Here is a 17550-nt window from a genome sequence, read left to right on the forward strand (position 1 = left end):
ACTCTCTGAATTGAATTTATTCTTTGGTGAAAACCAGTATTCCTTCATCACAAGAAAAGTTGAAGTGCAGCCTGGCTTTGGTGGCTTCCACCTGTAATCCTAGCTACTTGGGAGAATGAAATCAGGAGGATCATAGTTCAAGGCCAGCCTGGGCAAATAGTTCTCAAGACCCCATCTCCAAAATAAACAGAGCAAAATGGCTCAAGTGGGAGAGCACCTGCTTTGCAAGTGAGAAGCCCAGAATTCAAACCTCAGTCTCACCAAAATAAATAACTAAAATAGTTGACGTGTTTTAAATAACTAAGCTACTTTTATCTTTAAGAGCACACACTGTGTTGTGGTGAGGTTTTTTGAAAAAAAAATAAAAACACGTGAAGGTGTAATCTTATGATTATGGTTTATGGCTATGAGGCATTGATTTGAAAAAATTCTAAAGTTTAGGGTTAGATTTCTGACTTTTTTTTGGTTACAATTTAAACATCTACTAAAGACTTCATGCATTAATAAATTCAAGAATAAAAAACAGCTGGTGGGCTTAAGCAGTAGGACGCCTGTCTAGCAAGCGTGAGGTCCTGAGTTCAAACCCCAGAACTGCCCCACAGAAATAAATAAAATAAAAATAACCCCAGGCAAGCGAGTATTATGGACAAGAAAAAAAAAAAAAACTGTTTCCATTTAAATGGCCCAGATGCAACTTTGAACACTAACACTAATCACTTTATGAACCTGACTTGGAGTGGGGCAGGGAGGGGTGGCGCGTTTGTTGACAACATAGCTAAAAAGTCATTATCTAGTCCCTGTTTTAGAGGTTTGATCCTTGTTTTCCTCTAAAAGCACTAACTCGTGCACATTGGGAACAGAATCTTAGCATAACCCAGAGACAAGCGACTGCAAAGCCCGGGATTTCTCGCTCGCCTCTTTGCTACCAGCCGCACAAGCCGGTAGAACAGGGCGCGCACTGCACTCCCCGCACGCCAGCTAAGCCGCGCCGAGCCTGGCCGAGCGGAGCCGAGCCGAGTCGGGCCGACTTCCGCCCGAGCCAGGACCGCGCCCCGCCCCCCACGGGCTCGAGAATCCTCAGCCTTTTCCCGCGATGCCGCGGGGGCGCGCGCCAGGCCGCTCCACCAGGCCCCAGAGTGCACTGCGCGTACGCGCGCGCGCCGCCTCCAGTGTCAAGCGACCGCGGGAAAATTCCAAAAAAGTCAAGACAAAAAAAAAAAAAAAAAAAGAAAAGGCCAGGACGAAGCCAAACCAAGCGTTCAAGCCACAGAAGTCGGGCGGTGGCTTCCTCCCCGCCGCCACCGCCAAACTGCTGAGGCAGCTCTGGGCGAGGACCACCCGGTAAGAGAGCGGCCGCCGAGTGAGGCAAAGGCGGCTGCTTCCCCTAGGGGCCTAGCGGGCGTGTCAGCGGGGGCCGTGGTTCGAGGGGGACGCGAGGCAAGACTCGCGAGAACGCCCGCAAGCCCCGCGCCGCAAGGTGGGTGAGCCCCGGCTCCCGCCGAGGGCAAAGCAAAGCGCGAGGAGGGGGCGGGGCGGGCCAGGGGGAGGAGCTTGCACCGGTGGGCGGTTCCTTTGGTTCATTGAGCGCTGGCGGCTGGGTTTTCTTAAAGGGAAAGGAGGAAAGGCGGTTCCCCCCTCCACCCCGCGTCGGATCTGTGAAAAGCTCTGTTTAACCCCCATCGCGTTCTCTGCGCCGGGGCGCGAGGTGGGGGCGAGGCTCAGTTCGAGGAGCCCGAGATGCGGTGCTGTCCCTTTGGCCTTCTTGGCCTGGGGTCGCAGGATTTCGGGCGGGGGGGGGGTCTCTGATGGGATTGCTTACCCCAACCCTTGAGAGATTTCCTGGTTGTAGTTTATAAGTTTTTCAGGTGGGTGCAGTTACAGCTGTGAACCCTCATTGATCTAGGTGCGGGCTTTGGAATATAGCACGTTGGGGATGAGAACCTCAAAGAATTTTTCTAGCAAAGACCTGGGTGTGCTGGGCTTTTTTTCTAATCTGAAAGGGTTCGAAAACTGGGCTCCTGGGCTCAGCCCCACCTGTGCCCCATATGAGTGGCTTACCATTTACCTAATCAACAGAACACCTTTTTTTTTTTTTTTTTTTTCTTTTGGTGGGACTGGGGTTTGAACTCTGAGCTTTGTACTTGCAAAGCAGGCGCTCTACCACTGGAGCCACACTTCCAGTCCGTTTTGCTTTGGTTATTTTGGAGATGGGGGTCTTGTGAACTATTTCCCTGGGCTGGCCTCGAATCTCCATTCTCCCAACCTCAGCCTCCTAAGCAGCTATAGGATTACTGGTGCCCGCTAAGCAGAGCACTTCTGGGCCACCGGGACTTCAGCTATTTCTGAGTGTCACTCACCTTTCCTGATAGATGGTGCAGGATATTCTCTCGTTACTTCCTTAAGGAGGGAGGGAAGGTTGTTACAAATGACAGAATTCATTCCATGTGTTGGGATCACTCATTACATAAGAGTAGACAGAAACATGTTCGTTGTGACCTTTTTTTTTTTTTTAAATTGTTGTGCTGGATGGGGGTACATTGTGGCATTTACAAAAGTTCTTGCAATGTATCAAATACATCATGCTTGAATTCACCCTCTCCACCTCTCTCCTTTATCCCCTCCCCTCCCCCCATTCCTGGATCATTGTGGACTTTATCCATCAAGCTTAAATGAAGTTGATTCGGTCTCTGAGTAACTCACTATACCAGATTCACGTGGAAGGAAGGACTAGTATATATTACTGCTTACAAGAAAGACTGCATCAAAAAAGAATGTTTTCCTACTTCATTAAAGGCCACTTTCATCTCTCCCTCCAGCGTAAAAATTATATCCCCCTACTTTAGAGCTGGGCTAATTATAATTTCGTATATTATGTATTTTAATTCATCTTTTTATTCTGTCATAGTCTGCCTGACTTCTTGAAAAAGACATTCAGGCCACAGAAAGGAAGGGCAAAATCTGTATTGGTATTTTTGGTTCTGTACTTTTTTTTAACAAAAAAGCACATTAGCTCAATTGCTTGACTGGATGTGGAAGATATGCTGGTGCATGTATATGAAACTGCATGTACATTTAAAAATAAGTGGTATTCTTAACTAGCTCCATATTTCTGCAAGTAGTTCCAATAACAATTACACAAATTTTGTACTTATGAAAACCAGCTCCAGGGAGGCCGGCCTGGCCAGGAGAAAGTTGGATTGATTATCTAGGCCACTGAGAGGCCCAGAGGAAGCTCACATGAGTGGTGGTTCCAAGTAGGGAGGGTAGAGCCTCAACCAGGCCAGAGTTCAGTCTGATAGGATTTAAAAAATTTATTTTCACATAGGCTATGAATATTCTCTGTTCTTGTTTATGAATCCTGAATGACTAACTTCCAAAAATGAAAAAACACCAGATACTGCATCTCTGGAACTTGTCTTTCTGTGGTTTCAAGAAGACAGAGTTCAGAGTTCATATGCAAATCACTTTTTTTTTTTGAGACAGGGTTTCATTGGGGAGCCCAGACTGGCCTTGAACTCCCAATTGTCCTACCTCTGGTGGAGTGTGTTGTGACTATACCACTCCACCTGGCTTCTGGAGGTCACCTTTTTGAGGAAACCACATGCTCTGTTTTCAAAGCAACTAAAGGACTTTGAGCAAATGCAGTACACATTTGGAATTGTTCAGTGATCCCCACAGTTCAGTTTTACACTTTTGCATCACTGTATTGCGCTTGCACTCAGCCCCAGGCTACCACTGGTTTGCTTTCTGTGTCTGGATTAATGTTTCTGGACATTTCGTATAAAGGGACTCATAGACTAGGTGCTCCCTGTGTCTGGTCCATGCAGCTTTGGAGACTCAGGCACGTAATGGCTCCCGTCAGTAGTTCCTGCTGTTGCTGGCTTGTGTCCACTGTTTGTATATAACACATTTTATCAGGTGGTGGACACTGAGGTTGCTATTATAGATAATGCTGTAAATGTGTGTGCAAGTCTGCACATTTTTATTTTCTTGCACACATAGAGTTGAACTGCTGGGTTTGTTTAGCAAATTAAAGTTTTTAAGAATGCCAAACGTATTGTCAGGAAAACAAGTCTGGTGAGGATGTTGGGAAAAAGGGACTCTTACACGTTGGTGGGAATGTAAATGAGTGTAGCCACTATGGGAATGAGTATGGAGGTTTGTGAAAAAACTAGAAATAAAACTACCATATGATCCTGCTTTACTGCTTGCAGGCATTAATCTGAAGGAATGTGAGTGAGTGAACAACAAAGATGCCTGCACACCCGTGTTTATCGTAGCATTGCTCACCATAGCCAGCTGTGCAGTCAGTTAGGTGCCTGCCAGTCAATGAATACAGAAAATGTGTTACAGATATACAATTAGGTGTTACTAAGCCATAAAAGAATGACATTATGCTGTTTGCATCATGTTAAGTGAAATAAGTCAGATTTAAAAAGATAAATCACGTTTTTCTCTCATATGTGGAATCTAGACCTAAAAAAAAGAAAGGCAGACATGAATGTAAACAGGGGCTATTGGGGGGGCAGACAAAAGGAGTGGGTTCTGGGGCTGTGTGATTATGGTCAGTACATTACAGGCATGTATGAAAACTAATGAAACCTGTTAGTGTTTTTTTAAAAGGTAGGAGGAGGGGGGAATTAAAAAAAATAAGAGTGTAGGAGATAAGAAAATGATAAGGGAGGGTGAGTAGGATCAGAGTATTTATGTATGTATGGAAGTATAATGAAACTCCTTTTGTACAATTAATATATGCTAACAAAAAATTACCAAATTGTTTCCCAGTGCGACTGAGCCATTTTATACCCCACCAGCAATATGAGAGAGTTCTGACTTTTCCACATTCTTACCAACACTTGTTATTAGAAGTTTTTTGTTTTGTTTTTGGTGGTACCAGAGTTTTCACTCAGGGCCTCACGCTCGCTAGGCAAGTGCTCTACCACTTGAACCACTCCACCAGCCCTTGTTTAGTGTTGGGTATTTTCCGGGTAGGGTGTGGAGAACTATTTGCCGGGGCTGGCCACCAGCTGAGACCCTCCTGATCTCTGCCTCCCTAGTAGCTAGGATTACCGTGGTGAACCATTGGTGCCCAGCGTGTCCTTTTCCCACAGAACCCGCTGCAGTGGATTTCAAAGGAATTGTATTGAATCGATGGGTCCGCTTGGGGGAGAATTGGCATCTCAACGTGAACATGTAATGTCTTCCCACTTTTCTCAACAATATTTATCTTTTTTCAGCATACAAATATTGTTCTCTTTTCTTAAGTTTTTCTCAAAGGGTTTTTTTTTAATGCTATTGTGAATAGATTTGTATTTAAAATGTCATTATGGGGTTCTTTGTTGATAGCATGTTGATTTTGTATTCTGAAATCTTGCTGACCCGATCTTTCTTTCCAGCGAGATTTTTTTTTTTACTTTTTTTTTGGTACGTTTCAGAGGATTTCTACATGCAGCTTGTAATCTGTGAATAAAGACAGGTGTGCTAGTCCCTTCCTCCCGATGCCTTTATTTCTCATGCCCATCTCGCCTGATTGCTGGAACCTCCAGCGCGTTGCCGAGTGGACATGGAGAGGGTGGGCCTTCCCGACACGGTCCTGATGGGGGAGGAGAGCATCGTCTTTTCCTGTGGACGTCACGCCACCCGTGTTCCCCATCAATGCCCCTTACTGCCTGAAGGACTCCCCTAGATTGCTGAGGATGCTTTTGAACCGGTGATGAAAACTGCTCTTTGCATCTTTCGGGATGAGCCCGGGGCTTTGTTCTTAAACTGGAGACTGGTTACATTAATTTACTGCTGTTACCTTAACTTTGCCTCCTGGGGACGAGGCCGTCCTGGTCACACTGTATGCTTTTGTTTGGTGCAGGATTCAGCTGACGGTGTTCTGTAGGAACTGTGTGTTTATATTGAACACTGGAAGGTGGAATTTTCTTCGTGTGACGTCTTCGGCTTGGATGCAGCAGTAATGATGTCTTGGGATGCGGCCCCATTTCTTCTTTACACATTTGATAGAACTCACCCACGAAATCGTTTGTTCCTGGATTTTCTGCATGGGGAAGTTCCGAATGACTGAAATTCTCGGTGCCGACGCGCGCGCGCGTGTGTTGCATGTGCGCATGCGCGCGCTTCTGCGCCCTGACTGCGTGCGGCAACTCTGCCGCCTGCGGCTCCTAGGCGCATGCGTGGCTCCCATGCCGTAGTCCGCTCGCTGCCTGTGCGTGCCTGTGGGCTCTCTGTGCGTGCCCCGGGTGCGCCTGTTCCCTCCACATGCGTGTGCCGTGATATGCGTGCCCAGGGTGTGTCTGTTCCCTGTGCGTGCGTGTGCCGCGGTGCGTGCGCCCAGGGTGCGCCTTCTCCCTGTGCGTGCGTGTGCCCACGGTGCGCCTACTCTCTGCGCATGCGTTTGCTCAGGGTGCGTCTGTTTCCTGCGCATGCGCGTGCCACAGTGCGCGGACCAGGGTGCGCCCGTTCCCCGCGCGTGTGCGCCATGATGCGTGTGCGCCATGATGTGTGTGCCCGCGGTGCACCTGGTCCCTGGGCATGTGCGTGCTGTGGTGCGTTATGTTCAGGGCGCTTCCGCTCCCTGTACGCACTTGTGGACAGGGTGCGTTTTGCTGAGGGTGCGCCTAGTCCCTGCGCATGCGTGCGCCACGATGCACGCACTTCGGGTGCGCCTGCTCCCTGCTTGTGCATGTGCTGCGGAGCGTGTGCAGCGTGCGTGTGCTTCTTGCATATACCTGTTTGTGCGGTGTCCCGGTGTGGTGCAGTACCCCAGTGCGTCCATTCCCTGTGTGTGATCGTGGGCGTGGTGCGTGTGACCCAGGTGCACCTGTTCCTTCTGCGTGCGTGTGCCGCAGTGCGTATGTCATTGGTGCGTCAGTTCCCTGTGCGTGCCCATGGACACAGTGCGTGTGCCCTGGATGCACCAGTTCACTGAGTGTGCCTCTCAGTGCGGTACACATGCCGGGTGCGCTGCTCCCGTTGTATGCCGCGGTGGTGCGGAGCGTTTGCCGCAATGCGACCGAGTCCGGCGCTTGCCTGTCAGTTCGGTGCAGTGCGCATGCCCGGGTGAGCCTCCTCCTTGAGCGTGCAGCCAAGCGCGTGTCCCCGATGCGCCTGTTCTCTGCGCGTGCCTGTCAGTGCGCTGCGCATGCCTGTCGGTGCGGTGCGCTGCGCGTGCCCGTGTGCGTCAGCTCCGGGTGCGCCTTGCCAGCGCGCAGCTGCTCTAGCACCTGCTGGCGAATGTGCGCCTTGGCCGCCCCTTCATGTGCGCTCCTGCAGCGCCCTCTCCTGCAGCGCCCTCTCCTGCAGGCTCTTGGAGTGCGCTGTGGTCGGCAGCACCTAGCGGTCAACAGTGAGCCCGGCTTTCCTCTCGCTTTTTCAGGCACTTGGACGGAGAGTTTCTGGCAGATTAGAGAAGTTGGTTGTAACGTGAGGTGCCCACGGAGACATCCCTGCCACTCAGCCAGCCGCGACTGTGCCAGCTCCGGAAAGGTCTTGGTTTGATTTTTGCCTGAAGGGGTGTTCTTCTTTGGACCTCCCGTCTCGGCAGCAGGGATAGTGGCTGTTCATCTGTAGGCGGCACTGGGGTTTGAACTCCGGCTTCATGCTTGATATGCTGGCGGTTGAGCACGCTCCATTCTCTAGGATTCCCTTCTGACCAGCCAGTTCACTCTTACTCCAGGCCTGTTATAGTCAATACTTCTTGTTTTGACTTTGCTTATTCAGATTATGGTGTGCGCTCTCTCTCTCTCTCTCTTTTTTCCGTACTGGGGTTTGAACTCGGGGGCTTCTGACCCAAGCCCCTTCCCCAGTCTTCTCTTTTTGATTGGACCCAGGCTGACCTATCACCTTTGCCTCTGACTCGCTGAAGACGTGGTGAGAGTTTTCGCTTATCTTCTTGAATTCTGAATGTAAAATCTGGGGTTGCTGCCACATCCACATGACAAAAGGCAGGTTTTGGTGAGAGCTTGCCAGGCTTTCACCTGTCAAAAAGTGATGAATTCTTTGCCCAGGGCTTTGAAAATCAGAAACAGTACAGTACGGTGGGAAGTGGGAGTAGGAGGAGAGAGGAAGAGGAAAGGATTGGAGCTACCCTCAGCCCATAGCACGCAGCAGGCAGGGTTCCCAGATACCTGGCTATACCTGACTACATCTCTCATAACCTTTTACCCGTGATTTTCACTTTTTCAGAATTTAGGACGTGGTTTTTCATTTTCCACTAGAGGAGCAATGCTGGTTTTGTAATACTGAAGGTATTTATCATGTAAATATTTTCTGTAAGTGTAACTTTCTTTACTGGGAAATGAGAGCTGGGTTCTTGTACTGGGGTAGCTACCCAGAAGACAGTGTGAGGTGGCTGTTTCACATCTCTTGTCTTACTTTACAGATGCGGAATGGCTAAATGCTTTCCTCTCTTTCCTAAGAATTTGGGGGCACTGTTTACTTCAGTGACTCACGGTGTCCTCCTGGGCTTGGTTCCTTTCTGTTGCTGTCATCAGGTTTGTTGTATTGTTATTTCAAGTGTCGTATTCTGAGGCCTGTACTTGACCGTAATCCAGTTTTTCTGTTTGTGTTTCTACGTTCACATGCTGTGTTTATGCAAATCAACCCAGTCCTTGGCGATCGTTTTGCTTGCATGGCAGTGTTTGCTTGTCTTATGTGTACATCCCTTATTTCCACAGTTCTTTACAGCTTCTTTGGGGTACATTCTTGTTGTAGAACCATTGTTGAGCTTTGTCGGTACCTATCCAGCATCCTTTGCTCTCTTTACCTTAGCATGGCCTAGATTTTTCTTACAATAATCACCACTGCAGAGGTTTTGGGGGGGATACACTCCACTTGTAGCTCCTAGGGTGAACTTTGATTGGGGCTTAAAGTAACCTGACCTTTAGCAAGTCCAGTCCAGATGCATCTGTATTCTCTTACTTGAGATTTTTGGGACAGAGTGTGTACTTCCTTTTTGGGTTATACGATGTGTAATGGGATGCCTTTTTTTTTTTTAAGGAATAGCATTAACATAAAAATGTGATTGCTTTCATTTTAAAATCAAGTAGTTATAAGCTAAGAAAAAATATCTTAAATTTTGGTAGTGACATTCTTTTGCAGGTATTAAAAGCTACAAATGTATTTCACTTTATCAAAGTTTCTGGTTTCTTTATGTAGTCCCACAAGTGTGTTCTGTATGTACCCAATATCATACCTAAACGGACACTCAGTCCCTTTGATTTTATTTATTTATTTTTATTTATTCATTTTTACAGCACTGGGGTTGGTTTGAACTCAGGGCCTCATGCTTGCTAGGAAGACACTCTTACCACTTGAGCCTCTCCACTAGTCCCCCTTTGATTTTAAAAGAACTTAAGTCTTATTTGTTTAACTTTAAGGTAATTTGAAAATTTAAAGAATTATCTGTTCTTGAAGCAGAGTGCTGAAAATAAGGCAAGTCTTTGAAAATATTCTTGCACTTGGTCAGACTGTCTTTGGTTATGTTGTTTTGTGGCAGTAGAGGCTCTGACTAAATGACTGCACATATTTGAAACCCATTTTAGTTGAGCTGTTGATGGAGAGGGACAGCATGCCACATGGCACACTTCAGTGTGAATATGGTCATGAGACTGTCACCACTGTCCTCCCTTGGTCATCTATTGTGGTTCGGTCATCCTCCTTTCTGTTTCTGCTCTCCAGGTAGTCTTAATTCTCTGTCACTGTGAATTAATTTGCATTTCTAGATTTTTACATAAGTGGAATTATACAGTATGTACTCTTCTTTCATCTGTCTTCTTACCGCAACTGTTTTGAGAGTTGTTCATGTTGTATAAGGTGTATTAATTGTTTTTTACTTTTCTTCACAAAACACTTGATCTTGGATCTCATGGAGATTTTCTTCTGGGCCATCGCAGCTGTCGCTTTGCAGGGATAGTGGTCAGTTCCAGCCACCAGAACTGTTGGAGTGGGCTGAAGTGCCATCACCAGTGTTTTCACGATGACAGTGTTGCATCGAGAGAGGTGTCCAGCCAGGACCAGCACCGCTTTCCTGGGTTTCATGAACTTGGCCCTTCCAGTAGTAGCTAGCAGGCCTACAGCAGCACGCAAGGAGGGCACCTCGCTGTATGATCTTGTAGATACCCTTTAGAGGCTCAGGTAGTTTCTCTGTACTCGGTTTGATGAGAGGTTTCTGTTTTTTACATCATAATGGATCTTAGTTCTTGTCACATGCCTTTTCTGCCTTTATTGAGATACACAGGTATTCTTGGAGCTGTTGCCCTCCTTTAGCTGCTTTCCTGCCTTTGTGGTCATTTTGAGAGAGCTTCTCTGTAGTCATAATGTGTTCTGGTGTCCTAGCCATGGTGTCCGTCTGGGGGTGCCTGTCATTGCTTTGGCTTTGTCTCCCAGCTCTGGGGAGTAGGGGTCTTTGAATTTTGATACCTAGATTCTACTCTACTCTTTAGCCTGCTCATTCACTGAGGAATTTTAAACATTGTACTAAGTCACAGCGAATGCTAGTGGTGGCACTAAACTCTTAAATCTCAGAGTGCTCTTGCTAAGGTTGGGCAGAATGTCAGATGTCTCTTGTGCAGTTTTCCTTTGTCCAGATCCTCTGTTTCCAGGGCTGGGGCTCGGTCCATTTCATGGTAGTCTGTCTCACTGCTTGCCTTCCAGCCTCCTGTACGGGGGAGAGGAGGTGGCAGATGCACGGGTGTTTCCGGGCCAGGCTTGGGATGGTGTGTGTGGCTTATACCCTCGTTCTCTTGCTTAGAACTCTGTCATGGCAGTCTAACCACCAAGGAACTGGGAGTAGCAGTTCCTCTCAGATGTGGGGGCGCTCTCAACACTTCTTCGTCCCTTACTGTGTTGCAGGCTGTGCTAGGGCTGGGATGTAACTGCAAACAAGACAGACTTGGTTCCTCCTCTGGCCAAGGTTAGTGCCAGGAAGGGACGGGGGTCAGGAAGGCCTGTGATGTCTCAGTATTTGGTAAAAGAAGGACTGCTTAGTGCTACCCATCTGCTATTGGTAAGATAGTTTATATTGTTTGCCACAATTAATATATTTTCCATAAGAAAAACCAGACATTGTTGAATAAGTTATCATGAATCAGGGTATAACGGCCTCACCAAAGTTCTTTTGAACATTGAGATGGTTTATAAAATAGCTTTCTGTAGAACAAATGTGGTAGAGTGTGTAAATTAGATATCAGATCACCTTTGCAAATATGTTTGTGGCTTGTGCATGTTTTAACATTTTTTCAGTCAGTTACTAAAAAGTTAATCTCTTAGTAAGCACTAAGAGATTTCACCATAAAAAATTCCACATCTTGAGGGTAGGAGCAGTGGTTCATACCTGTAATCCCCCTGCTCAGGAGATAGAGATTAGGAGGATCATGGTTTGAGGGTAGCTAGGGCAAAAAGTTAGGGAGACCCCATCTCACTTAATAAGCCAGTTATGGTGGTTCACATCTATATTCCCAGCTACACAGAAGTAGAAGGATTAGGGTCTGAAGCCAGCACCTCTTTAAAAAATAACTAAAGCAAAAAGCACCGGAGTTTGGGCTCAAGTGTTAGAGCACCTGCCTCATAAGTGTGAGGCCCCAGAGTTCAAACCCCAGTAATCCCTCCCCACCAAAAAAGGTGCACATGCCCAGCTTTCCAAAGTGGAAGGCAGTTTGACAGCCCTGAGTCCCAGCTCTCCTTCCACACAGGCCAACGCCAGTCTGTCTTCTCTGGACAAGCTCTGCTTGTAGTTACCTTCAGCCCGTCCATATGCTTGACTCACTCAGTTTATCCCTGTGGACATTTCAATTTATGATCTTTGGCTAAAGAAATTTATTAATTTTCAAATAATTTCAAAAGGCATTTCATTGTCAAACTACCACATTGGGAAAAAAAAAAAAGGACAGACCAATACAAACTTACACTAATCGGGGGAAATTACAGTCTGGTGAGTTCAAAGTTTCATATTCTGTAGAAAAAAAGGGTTTTGGGTTTTTTTTAAAATTATTCTTGAAAAGTAATATGTATCCTTCAGAAATTAGAGCTTTTTGTTGTATTGATTTTGTTTTAATTTGTTGAATAGTTTCTTTTAATTTGTTTATAAGCATGACTCTTTCCACTTGTTTGATAGTTTGGTTAGAAGCCCTATTAGTGTTTTGTACTTGATTATTTTCATATTGATTATATGTGAGTCTCATGATAACTGTATGTACCAAGGTGAGACAGGGATTGAAAAAGAACAAAAAGTAGGGGAGAGTATGTGACTCAGTGGTAGCCCTGGGCTTGATCCCCAGGAACACACAGTCAGGGGGATAGGGAGAGAGGGGAGAAAGACAGACAGAGTTGAGTGGGGCCTTTGAGAAGAGTCAGTTGGCTCAGTTAAGAGCTCCCAGGAGATTGCCTGGAAAAGGGCAGCTTGTGAGGACCTCCTGGGTCACTTGTGTTAGGCACCCTTTCAGCATCCTAATCATTATGGCCTGATAACCTTTGTAAGAATCAGAAGAGCTGAGCTTTTCTGCTTACCCAGATTCCTCTGATAGTAGCAAACCCATCCACCTTCCACTATGACTTCTCTTTGGTACACAGGTGGAGAAGGAAGCTGAGATTAGTGGCAGGGCTGTAGACACTCACCAGGCAAAGTCGTCCTGCCTGGTCCCCTTCTGCATACCAGTAGCCCACTGACTTCCTACTGAAGCACTCTTTTTTCTAATTTTCATTGTTGTGCTGGGGGTACATTATGGCATTTACAAAAGTTCTTACGGTATGTCAAATATATCGTAGTTGAATTTGCCCCCTCCATCATTCTCCTTTATGTTCCCCTCCCTCCATTCCTGGAACAGTTTCAACAGATCTTATTCTTCCATTTACATACATGTGTATACAGCATTTGCAATGTATTTACCCTCCCACACCCTTTCCCCACTTCCTTCCTCCTCCCACTGGTATCAACCCCCCCAGACAGGACATGTTCTGCCCTCCCGTTCTCTGATTTTGTAAAAGAAAACAAAAAGACATTTTTGTTTAAGATAGATATACAGGGTGTTTCATTGTAACAGTTCCATGTTTATATGTATCATAACCCAAATTGGTTCATCCCCTCCATTTTTCCCCTTTCTACTTTACTCCCCTTCTTACCTTGATTTCACAAGGTGTAAAAATTCTATATTCATTCTTGTACAGGAAGTGTATCAACCATATTCACCTTAACTTCCTTCTTTCACCCTCCCTCTCCTGTTAGTGACCTCCCCTTAGCGCGACCTGTTTTTCATAATATTGCTGTATTTGTATTAAGTCTGTATTCCATATATGAGAGGGAACATTCGGCTTTGGCCTTCTGAACCTGGCTAACGTCATGATGGCAGGCTTTCTGTTGCTTCTTTCTACCGTGTAAACAGAGGCATCAGAACAAAAGGAGTTTCTGAGTACCGCCTAACCAGTTTCTGCTTGGTAATGTGCCCTGAGACCCTCAGTGACTGCCAGCGAACAAATTAGATCCATAGCACATTTAATATGCATATCTCCTCAAATAAAATTTAAATTCCACAAATACGAATTGAGTCATTTTCCAAATGTTTGTAAAAGAATGGAAGTGTTTTGTCCTGTCCTTCTGTAACCAATACTGTAACACTTCTGAAAGTCCACGATGCATTGGTTGTACAATGCTAACCCAAAGCAAAACTGTATTCTGACTAGACCTGTAGCCATGGAGACCCTACCCTCCCTTCCACTGATCGGTGCTACATGTCTGTGCCCACCTGGTCTAAAACCGTAAAGCCTGGCAGGGTCATGAACACGGGCGCAGCTGTTACACATCTAGCAGGCCGGCTTTCACAGTGCCATGCTCACCAAAGATGACTTTCCAGACCCGTTTTTTTCAAAATACAAACACTTGGGAATGTGCCTTTGAAACAAATGGGGTCGTCATTAATGTTAATGTCACCGGACTCAAGGCTGAGAAGGCATTTCTTTTCAAGTTGTATTTTTCACTCCAAATTTTGGAATAAAATACACTTTTCGTGTGGAGTGTGGCATATTCATAGCCTGAACAAAACTGATCCCATTGCTTTCAAATTGTAGGAATGCAAACATATGAGTATTTTGTTCTCTGTGGCCATTTAACTTAAATGAATTTGCTAGAATGAAGTTTAGTAAAAATTAGCTGTTCATGGACTTTAAGTGCATTGGTCAATTAAGAAAACAAAAAGTCATCCAGAGTACTCGCTATCTAAGGGCTGAACTGGTATGACATTTTAAGAGTTCAGTACTTCAGGAGACTATTTTATTCTAAGTGATTCTGAGCACGTTTCTGTGGTCTTGTCTTCAGCTAGACCAAACATGGCCACTCTAGTTTGTTTTTCTCCTGAGTTCTCACTTGCAGCATCAGTTTGGCCATCTAGTCTTTTCTAGAGCTGCTTTCTGTGCTGACTTCCTGCTGATTCTTGCATGACTCTTGTCAAGTTCAGGAGTCTACATGGGTCTGCTGGGAGCTGTGAGTCACTAGGCTTTGGCTCAGTTCTTGTGTGTATGTGTTTTGTTTTTGTTTGCTAGTGAGTGCATTTTAAAATTCCATCCCTTTACTGGATTTCTTAATTGGACCTTTGGGGAAGCTTTTAAATTGGGTGATGGAGCAGTTAAGTGACGCTTTCTAAGCTATCTGTGCTGCTCTATTAAAGAGAAGCAGTGTTTATCACAAGAAGACGCTTGAGTCGCTCTCATTTAAACTTCTTTACTTTTGCCTAAGCATTTTTCTGAGCAGGAGAACTGAAGCCAGCTCTTACCAAGTACCGTGTTGTAAGCTAAAGCCAGGACCGTGAGAGCACATCTCTGCTGGGCCTGTCTTTCTCAGAGGGCTTCCTGGTTCTTCCCTTCCATGTGCACTGCTGAATAATTTCCTTTAAACACATTTACTGAGGTATGATTCACGTCTTGTGCAGCTCACCACTTAAAGTGTACAGTCCAGTGGTTCCTAGTGTGTTCTCAGGGCTGTGCATCCATTACCACAGTCAGCTTTAGAACATTTGCATCACGTAAAGAGATTCTGTGACGTTAGTAGTTGTTCCTCATGTCCCCACCCTTCACCCCAAAGCAGTTGTGTCCTCAGAGGACTGTGGCTTTCTCCACCAGCACAGAGACAACCACAGTGACTGGTGCTGTTGTTGTCACCCCTTCTTCTGTTTTCCTGTTTTTTCTTCTCTAAATAAAGATACTGTGTAGATTTCTTTAACTGTTGTTATTTAGTTAAATTCTCATATTTTGAGGAGGAGATCTGGCCAGAGCCCATTCTTTCCTACTACCACAGTTTCTTCCCTCCTTCCTCTGATGCTGGGCTTCCTGTTTCCTCTGTCCTCGTTTTTAGTATCTCCCTAAACAGGATGTGTTGGGAGTAAATTATTTCTGCTCACTCCAGAACATTTGGTTCGTAGCTGGTCTGAATGTGGAATTCTATATCAACAATCTATTTTCCTTCAGAATTCTGCAGGCAGGCTCCATCTCCTTCTACTTTGCAGCGTTCCTCCAGTTCCCAAAGACGTACCCTGAGTGCCTCTCTTTTCACCAGTTCTGCTCTTTGGACCTGGAAACCCCTGTCTTAGTTCTCAGAATATTTTGCTGGTCCCAGCTTCCCCTGTTTTCTTTGGCGCTCATTATTTGTAGTGCCACCTTCAGGACAGATCCTCCATTGTTTTTTTCTTCTGTTTTCTACCATCTTGTTTTTTTGCTGTGCTTTTTGAGGCACTTTTTCAACTTTAAGTTCCTTCCTTTTCATTGAGATTTTAATTTCTGTTATATGTTTAATATCCAAGACCTATCTTTGAATGCTCTTTTTGTTAGTATTCTCTTCTTGTTTCAGGAATGCAGTATTAACTCCACTCATAGACTCCTTCCCTTCACTCACTTTCTCTAATTCTTGGTTTTTTTTTTTTTTTTCAGTGCTGGGGATGGAAACCAGGGCCTTATTAGTGTTAGGCAAGCCCTCTGCTATGGAGCTACATCTCCAGCCTGTGAGTCCTCTTGCTTTTTGTCTGTAGTTGGGTTTTCATCTTTCATTTTACAGACTTCTTCAGGTGTCTGGTTGTCTGCTTGTATTTAGGACAGGGAACGAAGAGCTGACTGGATGCTCCAAGTACAGGGGTGACATCACTGACTTTTGCAGGTGATCTGGTTGAGCAGGGTGTTAGATCCTTGGATCATGGATCATAGGCTCATCAGAATTGCTTGTTGTCTACAAGTCGGTCTACCAGTGAGTGATCCCTGTAGAAAACTCGGGGCAGGGAGGGGTATGTCAGTGCTTGGCATTCCAATTGAAAATTTTTATTGTTTATATTTCCAGATGTCATTATTTCTTGACCCTTTGAGGGTTCCAGTGGTATAAAAAGAGGTATAAAGTAGGTCAGTTTTAGCTTTCTAATCATCCCTCTCTGATTCCGTTTTCTCTGTTGTATTAAGTCAGTTACTGCTTCCTTACCTGCGTTCTAGCTTATGAAATTCTATTGCTTCTTTCTCTTTTTCTGTTCTCCTCACCGTATAAGTTTACATCTTAAAATTAAACCTCTTTATTATCATTTTAGTAGGGCTTCAGGAAGGGATGAGAAATGTCTGTGTTTGTCTTCTTTATAGACAAATTCCTCAAAAATCATTGCTCTGCTTTTTTTCCTCTAATAATTTAATTTTTAAAGTTAAAAATGCCCATCCATCTATATTATCTCCCTAAACTGACTAGCCAGTCATTCTAATGTTTTTGAAAATTCTGGTTCATGTATAACCATGAGATCACCAACAGTGATGGTTCCAAATGCACTCTGGCTACCACCGTGGTATTTCCACCTGTCTTGCTACAGGTGTGATAGGTGGGTAGTTACATTAATTGATGGAGTCAACATTTATGAAATTGCTGCTCTGCATAGCATGACACCACACCCTATTGTAGGAGTGGGAACTGCTAAGTAGTTTGGGGTTGGCTAGAATACCAAAAACACCTGTTAGGAAAAGGATTCAAGCTGTCCTCTATAATTTTGGATTGCTGAATAATAGTAGCTATGGACAGCTCAATCGAGTAGTAAAGCGCACTGATCTAGATGACCTTTTTGAACAGAAGTGTCAAGAAAAGCATCGGCCTAAGGATTGTTTATAGGATCCGTGGACGTGCCTGTACTGAAGGTAAGGTTCTAGGGCTAGGGACGGATGACCAGGCTGAAGTTAAAGAGTTAGGGATCACCGTGGAAGTTGGGTGGTGGGAGTAAGTGGATCATCCACGGAAAGTGAGATGAAGGGGGTGTGAAAGATGGAACTCCCAGCAACACCATCGCTGAAGGGCGTTTGGAGGATATGGAACCAGCGAGGCAAGTGGAAGGCATGTTCTATAGCCTCTTCTTTGCAGAAAGGCCAAGGGAAAAGAGGCCAAGCGTGGAGAAGCTGTGGAGAACATTGCTTCTTGTTAGGAAGCAAACTTTTTACATTGGGAAATAAGCAGCTCCTGTCTTTTGGAGAATACTCAAGCCATTGTAGAGGCATTGGCACAGAGGGTTGGTGGCCATCCTAGTGCGATGGGTGTGATAATTGTCGGGA

General features: G+C 45.4%; 1 protein-coding gene across 11 annotated transcripts in view; it reads left to right on the forward strand.

The window, feature by feature from the left end:
* Positions 1-1129: 1129 nt before the first annotated feature.
* Fancc (FA complementation group C) overlaps positions 1130-17550 on the forward strand; it is a 184420-nt gene continuing 167999 nt past the window's right edge. For 2 of the 11 annotated variants that reach the window (XM_074052578.1, XM_074052582.1), the window contains exon 1: positions 7354-7875. Coding sequence is in view for 1 of the 11 variants with exons in the window: in XM_074052572.1 (XP_073908673.1) it covers positions 6538-6601; positions 7382-7491 (174 nt within the window). In the remaining 10 variants the exon portion in view is untranslated. Of the gene's footprint in view, positions 1342-6480; positions 6602-6640; positions 7066-7246; positions 7876-17550 lie in introns of those variants that run through there. The other 9 variants (XM_074052575.1, XM_074052576.1, XM_074052572.1 and 6 more) reach the window with 8 other exon arrangements.

This window comes from Castor canadensis, chromosome 13 (genome assembly GCF_047511655.1).
Source record: "Castor canadensis chromosome 13, mCasCan1.hap1v2, whole genome shotgun sequence".
Classification (NCBI taxonomy): domain Eukaryota; kingdom Metazoa; phylum Chordata; class Mammalia; order Rodentia; family Castoridae; genus Castor; species Castor canadensis.